The following is a 15,702-nucleotide window of genomic DNA, read 5'->3' on the forward strand; positions in this document are numbered from 1 at the left end:
GCTTCTCCACCTCCTCCTGCTCCTGAGGGGCAATCAGGGCAGCAGCCGCAGCTTACACCTGCTAATGGCGCCGGCCCCACTCGCACCCGCTGCTGGTGCCAACCCCAATAGCTCTGCACCAGCAGTGCATGGGAGCAGTGGTGGGAGAGGGGCTGCTGGCAGACAGGGGACTGGAGGCTGCAGAGGGAGGGGCCGGGTGGGGGCATGGAGGATGGGCCGAGACCTGCCCCTGTGCCTACCACAGCCTCACAGCCCACAGTTCCTTTCAAGGTGCACAAATTTGTGCCCTGGGCCCCTAGTATTAATAATATTAGGTCCCTGTTGGGACCTTATTCAGAACCTTTGGTGAGGCACCTGCCCCCATACTGGAATTAATGAGAGATAACTCCAGTTTGTTTTACCTGTAATTTGGGGTAATTGGTGATGTTTTCCTCCCACCCCCAGTTGAGCATGTACCTTATTTATTGATTGCCTGCCATGTACCAGGAAGTATGTCTAGGTTTGCAAACACAAATAAGCTAGACTCACCAGGAGGGTTTTGCAGTTATCCAAGAATGTGTAGGTATTGACCCTGATAAGAGAAGAAAGGCTATTTAAAAAAATATTTTTATTGATTTCAGAGAGGAAGGGAGAGGGAGAGAGATACAGAAACATCAATGATGAGAGAGAACCATCGATCAGCTGCCTCCTGCATGTCCCCTACTGGGACTGAGCCCGAAACCCAGGCATGTGCCCTGATTGGGAACCGAACCGTGACCTCCAGGTTCATAGGTTGACGCTCAACCACTGAGCCACACTGGCCGGGCAAGAAAGGCTATTTTTGAAGGAAAAATTAACATGGATTGATGACTGCTTGGATATAAAGGAATGAATGAGAAAACCCACTAAAGGAGCATACTAAGTTTTGTAACCTGATTGAAAAGGACTGAGGTGCCTGGGGTAGAGCAGCCATTTCATGACCACTCATGTTATGACACAGCTTTTGTTCTGCCATTCATTATCTTTCTAGCAGGCTTTCAGTAGCTCCACAGAGACCTCAGGTTCATGTCCAGCCATCTCTGACTGCTTTTCCAGGTTCACTGTCTTTTGGCTGAAATACAAATAAGCATATGCTTGGTGTTTGCGTATTTCCTTAGACTCCTTGCAATCCCTAACTATGCTCTACCGTTTCACACTTCTGAGCACACTGTATAAGGTACATATAATTCCCTCTTCCTTGTATGAAACGCCCACACTTCCATCCTTACCTCCATTTTGTCCCTTTGTTGACTGGTCTCTCAACTTTCAAACTGTATTTTAAATATCTCCTTCTTTGTAAGACTTTCTCTCAAACTCTAGTTAATTGCTCCCAATCTTCATCACAATTGTTCCTTCTAGTACATCTATTATTGCACTTAGCGTACTGAGGTGTAAGTCATACATTACTCTGATTCACTCAGCACCATGAAATACTTGGGGGCAGGTAACATATTTTAATTGTTTCCATATTTCCAATAACTAGCACCAAGCTTGTAGCCTGGCACATAGAAACCATTGAATAGTATATTTATGGGCTGAATGAATGAACTGCCCATCATAATGATTTCCATATAACAGTTACGAAATAAACATTTATTGAATGTAATAAAAACAAAGTAATGTAAGTTGCTACCCACAAGAAGAACATGAGTTTAAAAATACAGAGCGAATAGAGTGGAATAGGCTAAATGGGCAAGTTTCATAGCGGTCTTTTCCTGCCTTACCCCTGGATCCCTGCTGTCATCTCTGTCCAAGATGTCTTGAGTTCCCACTCCTCCCTCCCTCCCTCCCTCCCTCCCTCTCTCTCCCTTCCTTCCTTCCTTCCTTCCTTCCTTCCTCTCTTTTCTAGCCCTTAAGCAGATTTTAAGACTGTAGTTATCTACTAGTATATCTTGGATTAGGGAATCTTCTCAGTTTTCAAGTTTCCTTTAAATTCATAGAAATAACAAACTCATCTGCCAAGCTGCTGAGCCCACTTGCTCAGGTCTCCACTGGAACTGAGTAAGGGGCCCAGCAATCATCCTCCCAGGCTGTCACAGTATTTCAGAGCCAAGAGAATGAGACCCTCTTATTACTGTTGATATGTATCTGTCATCAGCTATCCTCTGCAGGCATGGGGCACTGCAATGCGGAGGAATAGAGGAGAGAGAGTAGGGTTAGTTCAGGGAACTGCAGTTAATGCAGTGTGGCCAGCATAGAAGAGTTTGAGTTTAGTTGCAGCAGAACCCGAACAGATAGAGCTATATGATGAAATACTATATGAAGAGCTATATGGTGTAATACTCAGGAAAATGGGCTCTTATCCTGAATGCTTTTATAAGAAAACTTTTAAAACTATACATATCTTCTCAAAAGTACTTTCTTATTCAAAAACAATACATGTTCAAAGTAATTTTTTTTACAAAGAACAGACATGTGCAAAGAAAATAATTCTTAATCCAATCACCTTTACAATTTTTAACATTTTGACATATTTTTCAACCTCTCTTTAATGAATATAAGCATGAATGCACATTTAAATGAAAACAAATAAGGCTTATACTATATATATTTATTACTTTGTAACTTGCCTTTTCATAAACACTTCCCAATCAGTTGCCTTTGAAACATGATTGTTGAAGGGCTACACAGTATTTTATTATCTGCATGTATCACAGGTTATTTAATTAATTCCTTATTGTTGGGCATTTAGGTTGTTTTTGTTTTTTTTCTCTGCTGTAAATAACATCTTAATGAACAGTTTTGTACACTAATTTTAAACATCTAATTTTTGGTACATATTTATAGGCTTAAATCTAAAAGTGGAATTATATCAAAGCTATGAATATTTTAAAGATTTTGGATGCAGATTATGCTATAAAAAGTTGTTTCAAGTTACACTCCTTCTAGTCCTATGGTAGAATGTCTGCTTCTCAGCTCTTTCATCCATACTGAATGTTCTCATTCTTTTAAAATATTTACAGCTTATTTCCTTAATTTGATTTTTTTTACTAGTGAGTTTGAACTTCTTTCATGTTTTTATTAGCCACTTATATTTCTTTCTTTGTTTGTGTGTGAAATTTGCTATTCATGTCCTTTGCTAATTTTTATCTTTTTTTGTCAGCTTGACTTTACATATTGTTTAGGGTGTTTTTTTTAACTTTCATGAAATTTAAATTTTTAAATAGCCAGACCTACCAATCTTTCCCTTATGGTTTCCTTCTTCGCTTTCTTTTTTTACAAAGTTCCTCCCCTGAACCCTCCCAGATTCCAAATGATTTTGCTTAAATAAATTCTTAAAATTAAAAAAAGAGAGAAACCATTCTGAGATCAGTTTTCTTAAAACAAACAAACAAACAAACAAACAAACGTATTTCTTGTAGCTGTTATGATGTACATATTACTTTGGGATTGAATTTTAACAGTGTGGGAGTTTTAAGCCTCTTTCCCCACTATCAGAACACCAATTTATTGTGTAATCCATCGCTGGTTCAAAATGCTACCCTTATCATCATAGCTCCTGTCATCTTCCTGGGATTCCATCTCCTGACAGTTACAGGAATGGGGGGGGGGGGGGGCATGTGGGAGAGTGAACAAATATCCTAGGGAATAGACAGTGCTACCAAGGTGTGAAAATTTAGATCAGGCAGATAGAGAACATACGGTGTTTGCTATGGAGTTTTAGCTTAGTGGTGGATTAAGTACATACATACGTAATTTTCAAGATAGTTGCTCATTAAAATATATAAATGAAAATTTTTAGCGGCAGGAAAAGGAAAGCAGGGCAATCTTCCCCAAATAACTTTGTCTGTAAATCCAGTTCCACACGCGAGCCACCTGTCACATGGACTCCTGCCCTTTAAAAACAGCACCACTCAGGTATGAGATCTGCGAGAGGAAGTTCAGATGAAGGTCTTGAGTCTTCCAGGACATTTTGCTTAGAGAAAACGGAACTTTATTTTAAAATACGGTGCTCATTACCAGCGCAGTAACCGCTACAGAAACAGCATGGCCCCCTCATTTTTATACTGACATCCGTCTGCGCCGCTAAGGCGATTGCAAGCGGGGAGGGACTGGGGAAGAGGGAATTATTTTTGCGTTTTGAGCACCCGATTCCTCCTTTTTATTTTCTTTTTGCAAAAGACCGTTAAGGTCGGGGACAGGAGCCTCGAAACGTTAGGCCGCAGCACAGTTATTTTTACTGTAACGGTGGTTTTCGTAAATGGGAGAGATAAAAAAGGGAGAAGTGCAGGTTACATCACATAACTTCCTGGGGTCTCCCCTGGCCCCGGGCGGAGATCCTGGGAACGCCGCCGGCTGCGAGGCCGCCTCGCGCCACTGGGCGGCGCACTCCCCCCTGGAAACCTCCCTCCGTCGCCCCCGCCCGGGGCTACGGAGCAGTGACGTCAAGGGGCGGGACGGAGACGGGGTGCCCGGCGGCAGCGGGGGCGATCGCCTTCAGAGGGAACCTCTGGCTGCGGCGGGCGAGTGCGGCCGTGGTTGCTGGCCAGCCCCGCGGCCCTGGCTGGTGTGCAGCGCGAGCACCTGGCGGGCGATGGCGCCGAGCGCGAGCGGCCCCGGGTGGCGAGGGCGAGGCCCCGGGGCCCCGAGCGCGCCGCTCTCCGACGTCGACATCGGCTCTGGCGGCGCCGGGCCCGGGCGGCTCGGGGGCTCCTTCGGCTGATGGCGCTGGCGGCGCTGGCATCGCAGCCCGGGGTGGCCGGTGGCGCCGAGACCGTCGGGAACGCCAGCGTGGGTAAGGTCGGGGCGCCTCCCTTCTGCACCACAAGGGGCCTTTGCATTTCTTGCAAGGTCGAGGTCCACCCCAGGGTCTGTGCGCCCCGCGGCCGAGGCGGCGCGTTCGGAACCGGCAGGAAGGGGTCAGGGTCCTTCGTGCAGAAGGACATTCCCTTTGCGAAGGAGGCGTCCTCACTCCGGCTGTGGAAGTGGGAAGAGATGCGTAACTCTCTTGTTCACACACATTCCTGTCCCCCTCGGGAGGGGAGCAGCCATGTTTGTGGGTTTCATTTGACACTTGAAAGCACCTCTTGGCTCCCGAGTGGCGTGGCTGAGCCGCGGGGACCGTCAGGCGTGCAGAACCGAGGGCGCTGCGAGCAACGGCCCCGCGGACCGCGCAGGGTTTTTACTTCCCAGTGGAGATGCTTTGCCAATTGGTGAGCTCGACGGAGTTGACAGGAAAAGCGGACTCCGATCGGGCTTTAGATCGTAGGTCATGTGCTTGGCTGAATGGGTTTTATAAGTAATTCGTGGTTTGTTAACATACACGCTGTGAATAGCACTAACTGTGCCAGGCTGATAATCACGTGCTTTTCCCGTGAGGTTAGGCGCATTCTTAGTTTTGCTTGGAGCATTAAGAGACTACTTACAGTTCTGAAACATTATATTTTCTGAATAATGTGATTGTGCTCCTAAATACTTATCTTTGAAAAGCTCTTGTGCAAACTGAGTTCTAGAATCTTTGCATAGGACTTAAGGCCAGAGCTGAAAAGGGCAAGTTCTATTTTTGCAGGAAAAGAAAAAATAAGCCTTTTTTTTTTTTTTTTATGGGGCACTACATTCACTGCAATGCAGAATGTGCCAGGTGCTTTTTCATGGCAGTGTGTTATTTTTTTGTTTTTAATCCTCACCCGAGGATATTTTCCCACATGACAGGACAACATGTGGGAACTTAACTGCTGAGTGATAATTAAAGCTGATGTGCCCAAGTCGGTTTGGTTCATGAATAGAGCCTCTGCCCATGGACTGAAGGGTCCCGGGTTGGATTCTGGCCAAGGGCATGTACTAAGGTTGCAGGCTCAATCCCTGGCTCTGGTTGGGGGCACCTGTGGGAGGCAGTCAATCTATGTGTCTCTCTTACATTGATGTTTCTCTCTCTGTCTCCCCCCCCTCCCTTCCACGCTCTCTAAAATTCAATGGGAAAACATCTATGGGTAAACATTAATAAAACTAAAACAAGCTGATGTTCTCCACATCAGGCAGATAGAAATGAACAAAGACTGCCCTAACCGGTTTGGCAGAGTGTCGGCTTTCAGACTCAAGGGTCCCAGGTTCGTTTCCCGTCAAGGGCATGTACCTTGGCTGCGGGAACATCCCCAGTAGGGGGCGTGCAGGAGGCAGCTGATCGATGTTTCTAACTCTATCCCTCTCCCTTCCTCTCTGTAAAAATGCAATAAAATATTTTTTTAAAAAATTAGCAAAGACTTAGTTCAAGACTTGCAGTCTCCTCATTTGTTTCGATTTGAGGACTCTGATAACTAGACAAACTGAAGGAATTAAGCAACTGCTGTAATTTAGGAGGATTTACCCATCTTTCCCAGGAAAAGCTAACTTGCACCACAGGGGTAGTGGCTCAAAAGCCAAATAAATCTTTGAAGGTGGCAGATCAAGTTTCTAGAATGAGGAAGGTGCTTTCTGTGGCCAGCAGGGCACAAGAGGTGCACCACACGTTTAAACAGTGTTCCCTTGTCTCGAAGTTCCAGTTCTCTGCTGCCTTTAATGTCTTTTGTTATTGTTTGTTTCACATCCATTAACTTACATAGAATTACATAGTAATTGGAGGTGAGCACAATGTCGTTTGAACTTCCTAATATTTGTGCTAATGATAATGCCATAAGTAAGGTAGCAGGCCATTTTTGAAGTTAGTTGCAAGTGGTCTCTTTCTCTTGAAAGGGTGTGAAAGATGCCCTGGCTGGTGTGGCTCAGTTGGTTAAGCACATCCCATGCATCAAGAGGTCACAGGGTTGCAGGCTTGATCCCCAGTAGGAGGCATGCAGCAGGCAACCAATCAATGTTCCTCCCTCTCCCTTCCTCTCTTTCTAAAAAAATCAATAAAAACATATATTTTTTTTAAAAAAAGTATGTGAAGAGTAATATGCACATTTTGTGTTTCCTTTCAGCTTTTAGTGCTAATGAAAACACATAAGACATAAATGAGAAATTGGGCTCCGCCGACATGGCTCAGTGGTTGAGCTTTGACCTATGAACCAGGAGGTCATGGTTTGATTCCCGGTCAGGGTACGTGCCCGGGTTGTGGGCTTGATCCCCAGTGTAGGGCATGCAGGAGGCAGCCCATCAATGATTCTTTCTCATCATTGATGTTTCTCTCTGTCCCTCTCACTTCCTCTCTAAAATCAATAAATATATTTTAAAAAATAATAAATAAATAAATGAGAAATTGGGAGGGGCTGTTGCATGTTGACCAGTTCAAGTAGCTAAATTAACTGCTTTTGTTTTTAATATTTAATCTGAAGAGAATTATGAAGACAGCTTTCACAAATCTCTCCTAGAATTTGGTTGTTGTATGAAAGCACAAACAATGCTTTCATTTTAGTAAAACACAGGTCAATTTTAGTAAAATAGTAAAAAGGAAGAGTTGAACAATTTTAAGTTTGCAAGTTTAGGATTTGATTGGGAAAGAAAAGGAATTGGGTAGCTCTTGGTGGAATAGAATTCTTGGAAAGAAAAAGTGACTGCGTAGGAATGAGGAGTAGGAAAAATAGAAAAGAGTCCCCTGTTATATGGGTCAGATGGAAAAAAAATATTTTTGGCAGAAAAAACAGGCACTTCTTTTTAGAGGCGAGCTACAGACAGCATAAGGCTCTGTCTCCATGTTGGCCATGTGCTCTGTTATATCACTTGATGTACTGTTTCCCTCCCACACCCAAAGTCATAAGACCTAATTATGCCTCATAAAATGTTTCTCACGAATCCCTTCCCAGATGGCTTAGAGGTGAATTAAGTTCCTGTTAACTTCTTCGGGATATATTTTGGTTATATGCCTTTATTTGCCATGTGTGCTTTTATGTGTAGAAGTTAAATGCAGATTCTGCTAGACTGTACTGTTCAAGTTGTCTTGGTTTTCAGGGTTTTTCCTTGTCACTTTAAGGAAGTCTCCTTCTCCCCTTGATGTTTTTGATGGGTGTGCCAAGCATTTATTAGTATACCTGTTAGTCCTCTTCTTCCCACGCCTTCATTTGTAGGACCTTTCTGAATGCCTGACTTAAAAAATTAAATAAGATGGGCCTCTGAAACACTGGAAAGCTCATGGAAGTTAATCATAATACTTTATTGTATAGTATTGGACTGTTTACAAAAATTTCCCCATTTATTTGAGAATTTCAGCAGCCAAGTGATTTATGTAGCACAGTTACCTCCATTTTACCATGAGGGAACTGAGGCCCTGAAAAAAGAAATTACTTCCCTGAGGTGACAAACTTGAATTGTCATTTACTAAACAGTTACTATGTGCCAACTAGGTGACCACTACTGTACTAGGCGTTGGAATGTCAAACATGACAAAGCCCTGTATAGCCAGGAGTCATACCATAACTGATTTTGTTAATACGCAATCTTCTGTAAAAATGGTGAAATGGCTATCAGACTGCAGGGGTAACACTGCCAAAGGATTTTCACACAGAAGTTAGGTCAACGATAACTAAGAATAGGGAAAATATACTTATCCTGCCCTAACTCATCCAACATTGAGTTAGGAGTTCTCAAACCTGGCTGACCATTAGAAATCAGCTGGAAAACTTTATTTAAAAAGGCATATTGGTGAAGAGTCAACTAGAAATTGAAATTTAAAAGAAAAAGTAAATTAACAATAGTATCAAGAAACATGAAATATTTAGGGATAATTATAATGGGATATGTGAAGACCATTACAGAGAAAACTATACAACAATCTTTTTTTTTAAAGTATGTTTTTATTGATTTTAGGGAGAGAGGAAGGGAGAGGGATAGAGAGATAGAAGCATCATCAATGAGAGAGAAATGTCCTTTGGCTGCCTCCTGCGTGGCCTCTACTGGGGATGGAGCCTGCAACCTGAGCATGTGCCCTGACCGGGAATCCTTATGGTGCTCTTGTTTTATAAATTTCAGATGAAGAGTTGAGGTAGAAGCTGTGTTTTGAGTGCCATTAAAGTTTCTTTCTGAAAAGAATACCTCACCATCACTGTAGAAATTTTATAAACAATGAAATGTGTAAAGAGAAATCACTTAAAATATATTCCCAGGGATACCTATGTTTAATACCCCTACTTATTTTTTCAGGTTACTAGTTGTTTAATAATGTATTTTAATTTCTTTGGTCCTATCTTTCCTTACTCTCTTTTAAAGCAATGAACGCTTCCGTTCTCCAAGTATTTCTTATTTGTGATTTATCTTTACCCTGTTTTACCTATTTAGTGGGTTATTTGAGAATTAGCTTGGACAAAGAAAGAACTGGTATGCAGCTAGGAGAAAGATACACAGAGAACCATGGGTAGAGTGAGTGAGTTAATAAACACAACCAGAAATGGATGGGAAAGGCCTAGATGAGGTGTTGGAAAACTGTTGTTACAACCTGTCTTTTATGTAGACTCTGAACTTGGTCCTTAAACAAAAAGCTCATTTTTCCAGAATACCCGTGGTTCATAAAGTAAGTATCTGAGGTGGGCGTTCAAATGACATTTTTGCCCGTGCTGATGGCACCTTCTTTTGCAAGCTAGGTAATACAGTCCTATTTGACAGATGAAGAAATTGAGGTTTAAGAGAACTGAGAGCCCTAACTGGTTTGGCTCAGTGGATAGAGCGTTGGCCTGCGGACTCAAGGGTCCCAGGTTCGATTCCGGTCAAGGGCATGTACCTTGGTTGTTGGCACATACCCAGTAGGGAGTGTGCAGGAGGCAGCTGAATCGATGTTTCTAACTCTCTATCCTTCTCCCTTCCTCTCTGTAAAAATTCAATAAAATATATTTAAAAAAAAAGAGAATTGAGAAACTTGCCTAAGATCACACAGCTCGTATATGGTGGGATAAAATTGTAGCCACCTCCGTGTCTCCAGGGTGACTTCAGAATTCTTAGTTCCTACTGTTCTTTAATACCAGTGCATTCACAGTTGTCAGTAGCTCCTTAGGGTTGTTAATTCTTAAATTCAGGGGCTCTGTTCAGAATAGAATTGTTGTGGTTGCTACCAGATGGGGTTTTTTTCTGGGCTCTGGGAGCCAGGCACCTTAAGCATCCTCAGCCACTTTAAGAATTTTTCTCATCTTTTGAAATACCTTTTTCCCACTTTAGTTCTTAGTTCTGCCACTCACTAGCCAAGTCACCCTGGTGAGCTGCTTCACCTCTTTAAGCTTAATTCTCATCAGTGAAATAGGGGCAGTAATAAAATTTATTAACCAGTTTTTCTTTCTGAGGATTAAATTAGTGTCTGTGTTTATATATGTGATTTCTACAAACTGATATTAGAGGTTCATATATTATAATGAAACGTTTCTCTTGTTGTAGGTCTTATTGAATTTTCTGTGGGGAAATTTAGATACTTCAAGCTCAACAGACCCCTTCCAGAGGAAGCTATTTTGCGTAATATTTCCAGCAATGTGACTTTTCTTATTTTCCAAATACACTCACTGTATCAGAATACAACCATTTCTTTTTCTAAGGTAAGTACAAAGGATTATTTCTGTAAAAACTGTTTCTGCAGTTTGTGTCCTTATATTTAGCAAAAGCACCAGAATTATTGGATGCCTCTTTATGTTTAACTTTACGTCTTAAACTTTTTTAAAAAAAAATCAAAGTTGGTTTCTGTCAAATTAGTGGTTTAGACCAGCTAAGAGGTGAATGTCTCAGGCCTTCCTTGAATGTGGTGACCTCTGACTTAATGAGGAGGTGATAGAGTGCTGAGTTCGGGGGAAGGGTGAGCTATGCCAGTGTTTCCTGTCTGAATGTAGTTAAAGCTTTCCTCATGATTTCCCACTTCCCCCCCTCTCCCCCTTACTCTCCTGGGTCCTTGATGATTTTTACCTGTGAATACATTTTAATGGGTTTCCATTTCTGTTTAGCCATTTAATGTGGTGTTGAATATGACTAAGATATATATGTTTAATAAGACCCTGTAGGATCAGCTTTATTCTTTGACGCCTCTTGGAAACAAAAATATCCTAACACTGAGTTAATCTTCTAGCAGCATTCAGAACTCTTGCAGAAATCATCACTAAACCCTTTAACCTCAGCCTCAGCTTTGGGAAGTTTTTCAAATGCCCTGGCTTAGCCTAAGCTATTAAGGACCTGCCATTATGTTAACCTTTTACAAATCTATTTCTATTTAGCCTATATGACTCTTTAGACAAATAAATTCCACTATGTATCTTGTGTTTTCTGTTTGTCCTCAGCCTATATTCTAATACCCTAGATTTTGTTAAAGCTCTTTTAGTCCAGTTCATATATATTTTATAGGCATTGGTCATATAATCGCTCAAACGAAGTCTTTTGTATATTTCTATCCTGACATCCTGCTTCTGTCATGAAGGTTTTGAAGTTACATGCCTGTGTGTGGTAGTTTAGTCGACTAGAAATGGAAGAGTTTGATCATGGAAAACAAGAAGGAATACATTGTTAATTGCAAGAGATGACAGTGCCTGTGACCCATTTATGCTGACTTTGCTTTAGTTCATGGCAGCCAGAGCAAAAATCAAATCATGTTAAATTTCCTAACTTTCTTAGGAGGAAGAGCATGCCAATTACTCAGAAGAAGCCAAGTTTTTTTCTGGCACTGTATTCAGAAGGAATCTCCCTATTCAGGCCCTTACATAGGAGACATAGTAAAATGGCACTTACTACACAGACAACATTTGAAGGAAGAGAAAGGGCAGAGAAGAAAAAGGCATTTATATTCATTGCATGCCTACTGTGTGCTAGGCTGGTAGTCTTAGCTCCTGGGGCCATAGACTTTGAATCTGCTGAAATTGATGGACTCTCTACCCGGCAGAACGTATAGATACATATGCGTGATTTCATGGGGACTTCAGGAAACTTTCTGGGCCTCTGGGGCTCCCAGTTAGGAACCCCTGTGCCTGGTTTTCCATATAATTAATTTAATTCTCACAACAGCTCAACAAAGTAGTTACAGTGCCTGTTTTTACCTCTGAGGAAACAGAGCTCGGATAAAGGGATGTAGCCCGAATGAACAACATATGCCAGTCACAGTCCTCCAACTCAGTTCCCTGCAGGAAGGATCTTCGTTATCTTTAATTATAACAATGTTCCTTCATGGTGCTGCCTTTAGTTCTCACCGTGTCTGTACTACTGAGAGGATGACCAGACTGCATGTAGCTCTGGAAGTGAGAGGTCTGTGGGGAGAGAATTGTTTCTGTGTCCTCTGCCCTTCCTGACGAAGTATAGCACTCAAGATTTTTAGGCTCATCATGGCAGCTGGTTCTTTGAAACTGTCGATTCTGTAGTTTGTCAATTAGTATTTGGGTCATTCTCCCTTATGATTGTCAAATTGAAGCCCACCTATCACTTATGGAAAAATCAACCTGCCAGTCAGTCTGCAGTTATGGAAAAACCTGTCAAGGAAACCTAACATATGCCAATCACAGTCCTCCCACTCGGTTTCAGCTAGCTTACATTACCCTGCAAATAGGACTTGCTGGTATCTTAAGAACTTCCCGACCTCCTAGCCCATCCTGCCCTGTTTCTGCATTGCTGTTTCTAACGCTCTATAGAGCTCGCTCTCGCCCCAAATCCCTCAGAAACAATATTCCACAGCATGTCAGGCATGCACTCCCTTAGCCCGTGGGTTGTTTTCCCCTGAATAAAGGATATCAAACTTGTGATGAAATTATTTTAGTTTCATCATTCAACAGTAGTGTTAGTACCTGACCTAGTACATCTTAATTTGGGGGATAGAAACGCTTGGGAATTTTATTGCATCTGATCAAAGATCATGTATTTTAAATAGTTCTGCCATGTGTATGTGTGGGCAAATGCACATAGAGGTGAAAAGAGCCCTTTAATTTTCTAAGGAAGGTCTGTTTTGATTCCGTTCTGTTTGGGGAAGATTTGGAATAGGACATGCATAGTAGATCAACTCTGGAATTTTATTTTATTTTATTTATTTATTTTTTTAAAATATATTTTATTCATTTTCCACAGAGAGGAAGGGAGAGAGATAGAGAGTTAGAAACATCGATGAGAGAGAAACATCGATCAGCTGCCTCCTGCACACCCCCTACTGGGGACGTGCCTGCAACCCAGGTACATGCCCTTGACCGGAATCGAACCTGGGACCTTTCAGTCCGCAGGCCGACGCTCTATCCACTGAGCCAAACCGTTTTGGCAAACTCTGGAATTTTAATATTTTGCTCAACTCCCTATTCACAATGACTCTTTTCTTCCTTATTGCAGACTCTCCTTCCCAGCACCTCGGGAACAGGCACTGACAAAGGACTGGTTTTCATTCTTAGACCAGAGCAGAGTATGTGCTTTTGGTATTTGGAGACTTCAGATGCTGAGCCTGTCCAAAATATGGCCATTCCACTCTCCTACTCAGAAAGAGGTGGTAACCTTTCTGTCTTCGACTTCTACTACTGTTATGGGACTTATTCCTGAATATTTAGGGAAAACTGTAATCTTATTAAAAGTGTTTATTGTAAGTACAATATATTTAACCAGAAAGGTTTTAATAGCAAGGGAGCCAGAGAATTGTCATGATGTTGAAAGTCCTGGAAGGAACTAGGAGAATACATTTATTCATTGGAAAAACATTTAAGGAGTCCTTGGAAAAGCAGTAACAAAAGGGCAAGACACAGTCCTTAACACTTCGGTTGGTTATTCTAGGCAGAGGAGGGCACTGAAGGAAAATGGAGTGTTTGGAGAATGGCATATAGTGGGTGTGGCTGGAGGCAGAGTGTGAGGGCCTTATATATAATTTGAGGTTTGCATTCTATTCTGAGATCGGTTCTGGGGAAGCATAGAGAGTGTTTAAGCAGAGGAATGATGTGATGCACTTCATCTCTTAGAAAGTTAACTCTAGAAGCAGTGTGGGGAGTGGGTTGGAGAGGTCCGTGGCAGCACTAAGGATGTCCAACTGCCACCTTAGGCCCTCTCCCCACAGGGAGCGGGCACAGGCCAGGTTGAGGGACCCCCCAGAGTGCTGGAATTTCGTGCACTGGGCCTCTAGTTATTAATAAAATGGAATGCCATAAATGTGTGTTTAATTAAATATTCAAATACCATTCTGATACATGGTCTTGGGGGTCTTTGAGGTCTTTTACTCTTTTTTTATGTATACACAAAGACTCTTGCAGAATTGATATGACACTGTCTTTCTCCCTATTACTCATGGAGTTCCTTTCCTCTTTGGCAGTGTTTTTTCCCCTCCATCCCTGGGTTCTTATGTTCTTTTTGTAGGTTCATAGTCCCCAAAATCTAATAAAGACCTCTTTCCCTAGGAAATGGACACTTTCAACATACAATTTCAGGGTGTTCATGGAGCCCCTAAAACCCATTCTTGGATCCCAGCTTAAGAATCTCTTGTCTCTTCTGACCATTTCAACTCTAGAGCAGAGTTTGACAAACTACAGACTGAGCCAAATCTAGTTCGCTGCTCGTTTTGTACATAAAGTCTTATTGGAATGCAGCCATGTTTACTCACTTATGTGTTGTCTGTGACTGCTCTCGTGCCATGAGGGCAGGGTTGAGTAATTGTCACAGAGACCATTCGGCCCTTGAAGCCTAAAATCAGCACTATCTGATCCTTTACAGAAGAGATTTGCTGACCCTTGTTCTAGGGCCCTTAACCTCAGTTAATTTTACCCTCTTAACCTCAGTCATGAGGTGGTACAAAACTAGAAGCTCTGTATTTAACTTATATATGGAAAGTAGTTGAAAGAGTAGAGTTCTGTTTTCTGAGTGTTATTTGAATATATAAAAAATTCTGTGTTGAGTGACTTCCTTATTTTTCATCCAGATCCTATTCCTGGAGGCTGTAATTTGGAGTTTGATTTAGATATTGACCCCAACATTTACTTGGAGTATGATTTCTTTGAAACAACTATCAAATTTGCCCCAGCAAACCTAGGCTATGCAAGGTATGTCTGCCTCTTAGAATTACTTTTAGAACACGTATGACTAGATTCAATGAACTCTCTCAAAAGTCATCATTCTCTTGAGTAAAATGGAATTGTTTAGTTTTTTTGAATGAAAGTAATTCATACATTGTAACTAATACTTGAGCTGCCATTTACAGTTAATATTGCCCCCCTCAGTGTGTATGAAGAGCCAGATGTTGAATGTCTTTTATGAGCTTAGAAGTACATCTTAGTTTTCATAAAGAGTTCTATATATGGAAAGTCTTTTGGAGCCTTGAAATATACTTTTTTTTTTGGTAAGGCTTTTATTTTAATTAAAACTCTGCATTAGTTTCTAGTTCAATAATAAGGATAGCTAATATTTGAGTAACATTTGAATGCTCTCTGTGCATCATCCACAGTGCTGAGTGTCCTATGTTCTTTATCATTTAATTCTAACACTTTTATCAAGAAGGGGCAATTGTTCTTATTTTATAAAAAGGTTCCCTAAGGGTCTTTGAGAGTAAGTGACTTGCCTACTTACCAGTACAGCTAACAACTGGCAAAGCTAGCATTTGACTCTAGGCCTGACTGACATTAACATCTGGTTATATAACCATTCTGCCTGTCAGTGTGTTATTTTTCTTCGTAATGCCAACATTGGAATCATTGTTTCAGAAGTTTGAAATCTGAGCTTTTGGTTCCTTTTTATAGATGGGACTTCCCCCACAAGAGATTGATGTTCAGTTTTGTTGGTTGACTTTAGAGGCACAGATTCTCCCGCCATGTGACACGAGGACGGGGCAGGATCCTAGGTGGAGGTTGCAGTATGACCGTCTATCAGTATTTT

At 41.8% G+C, this 15,702-nt stretch overlaps 1 protein-coding gene across 1 annotated transcript in view; it reads left to right on the plus strand.

The window, feature by feature from the left end:
- Positions 1–477: 477 nt before the first annotated feature.
- TM7SF3 (transmembrane 7 superfamily member 3) overlaps positions 478–15,702 on the plus strand; it is a 28,253-nt gene continuing 13,028 nt past the window's right edge. The window contains exons 1-6 of the mRNA XM_023744350.1: positions 478–489; positions 4,441–4,753; positions 10,288–10,442; positions 13,189–13,339; positions 14,753–14,873; positions 15,567–15,603. Of these exons, the coding sequence (XP_023600118.1) occupies positions 478–489; positions 4,441–4,753; positions 10,288–10,442; positions 13,189–13,339; positions 14,753–14,873; positions 15,567–15,603 (789 nt within the window). The remainder of the gene's footprint in view (positions 490–4,440; positions 4,754–10,287; positions 10,443–13,188; positions 13,340–14,752; positions 14,874–15,566; positions 15,604–15,702) is intronic.

This window comes from Myotis lucifugus, unplaced genomic scaffold, assembly GCF_000147115.1.
Source record: "Myotis lucifugus unplaced genomic scaffold, Myoluc2.0 scaffold_451, whole genome shotgun sequence".
Classification (NCBI taxonomy): Eukaryota; Metazoa; Chordata; class Mammalia; order Chiroptera; family Vespertilionidae; genus Myotis; species Myotis lucifugus.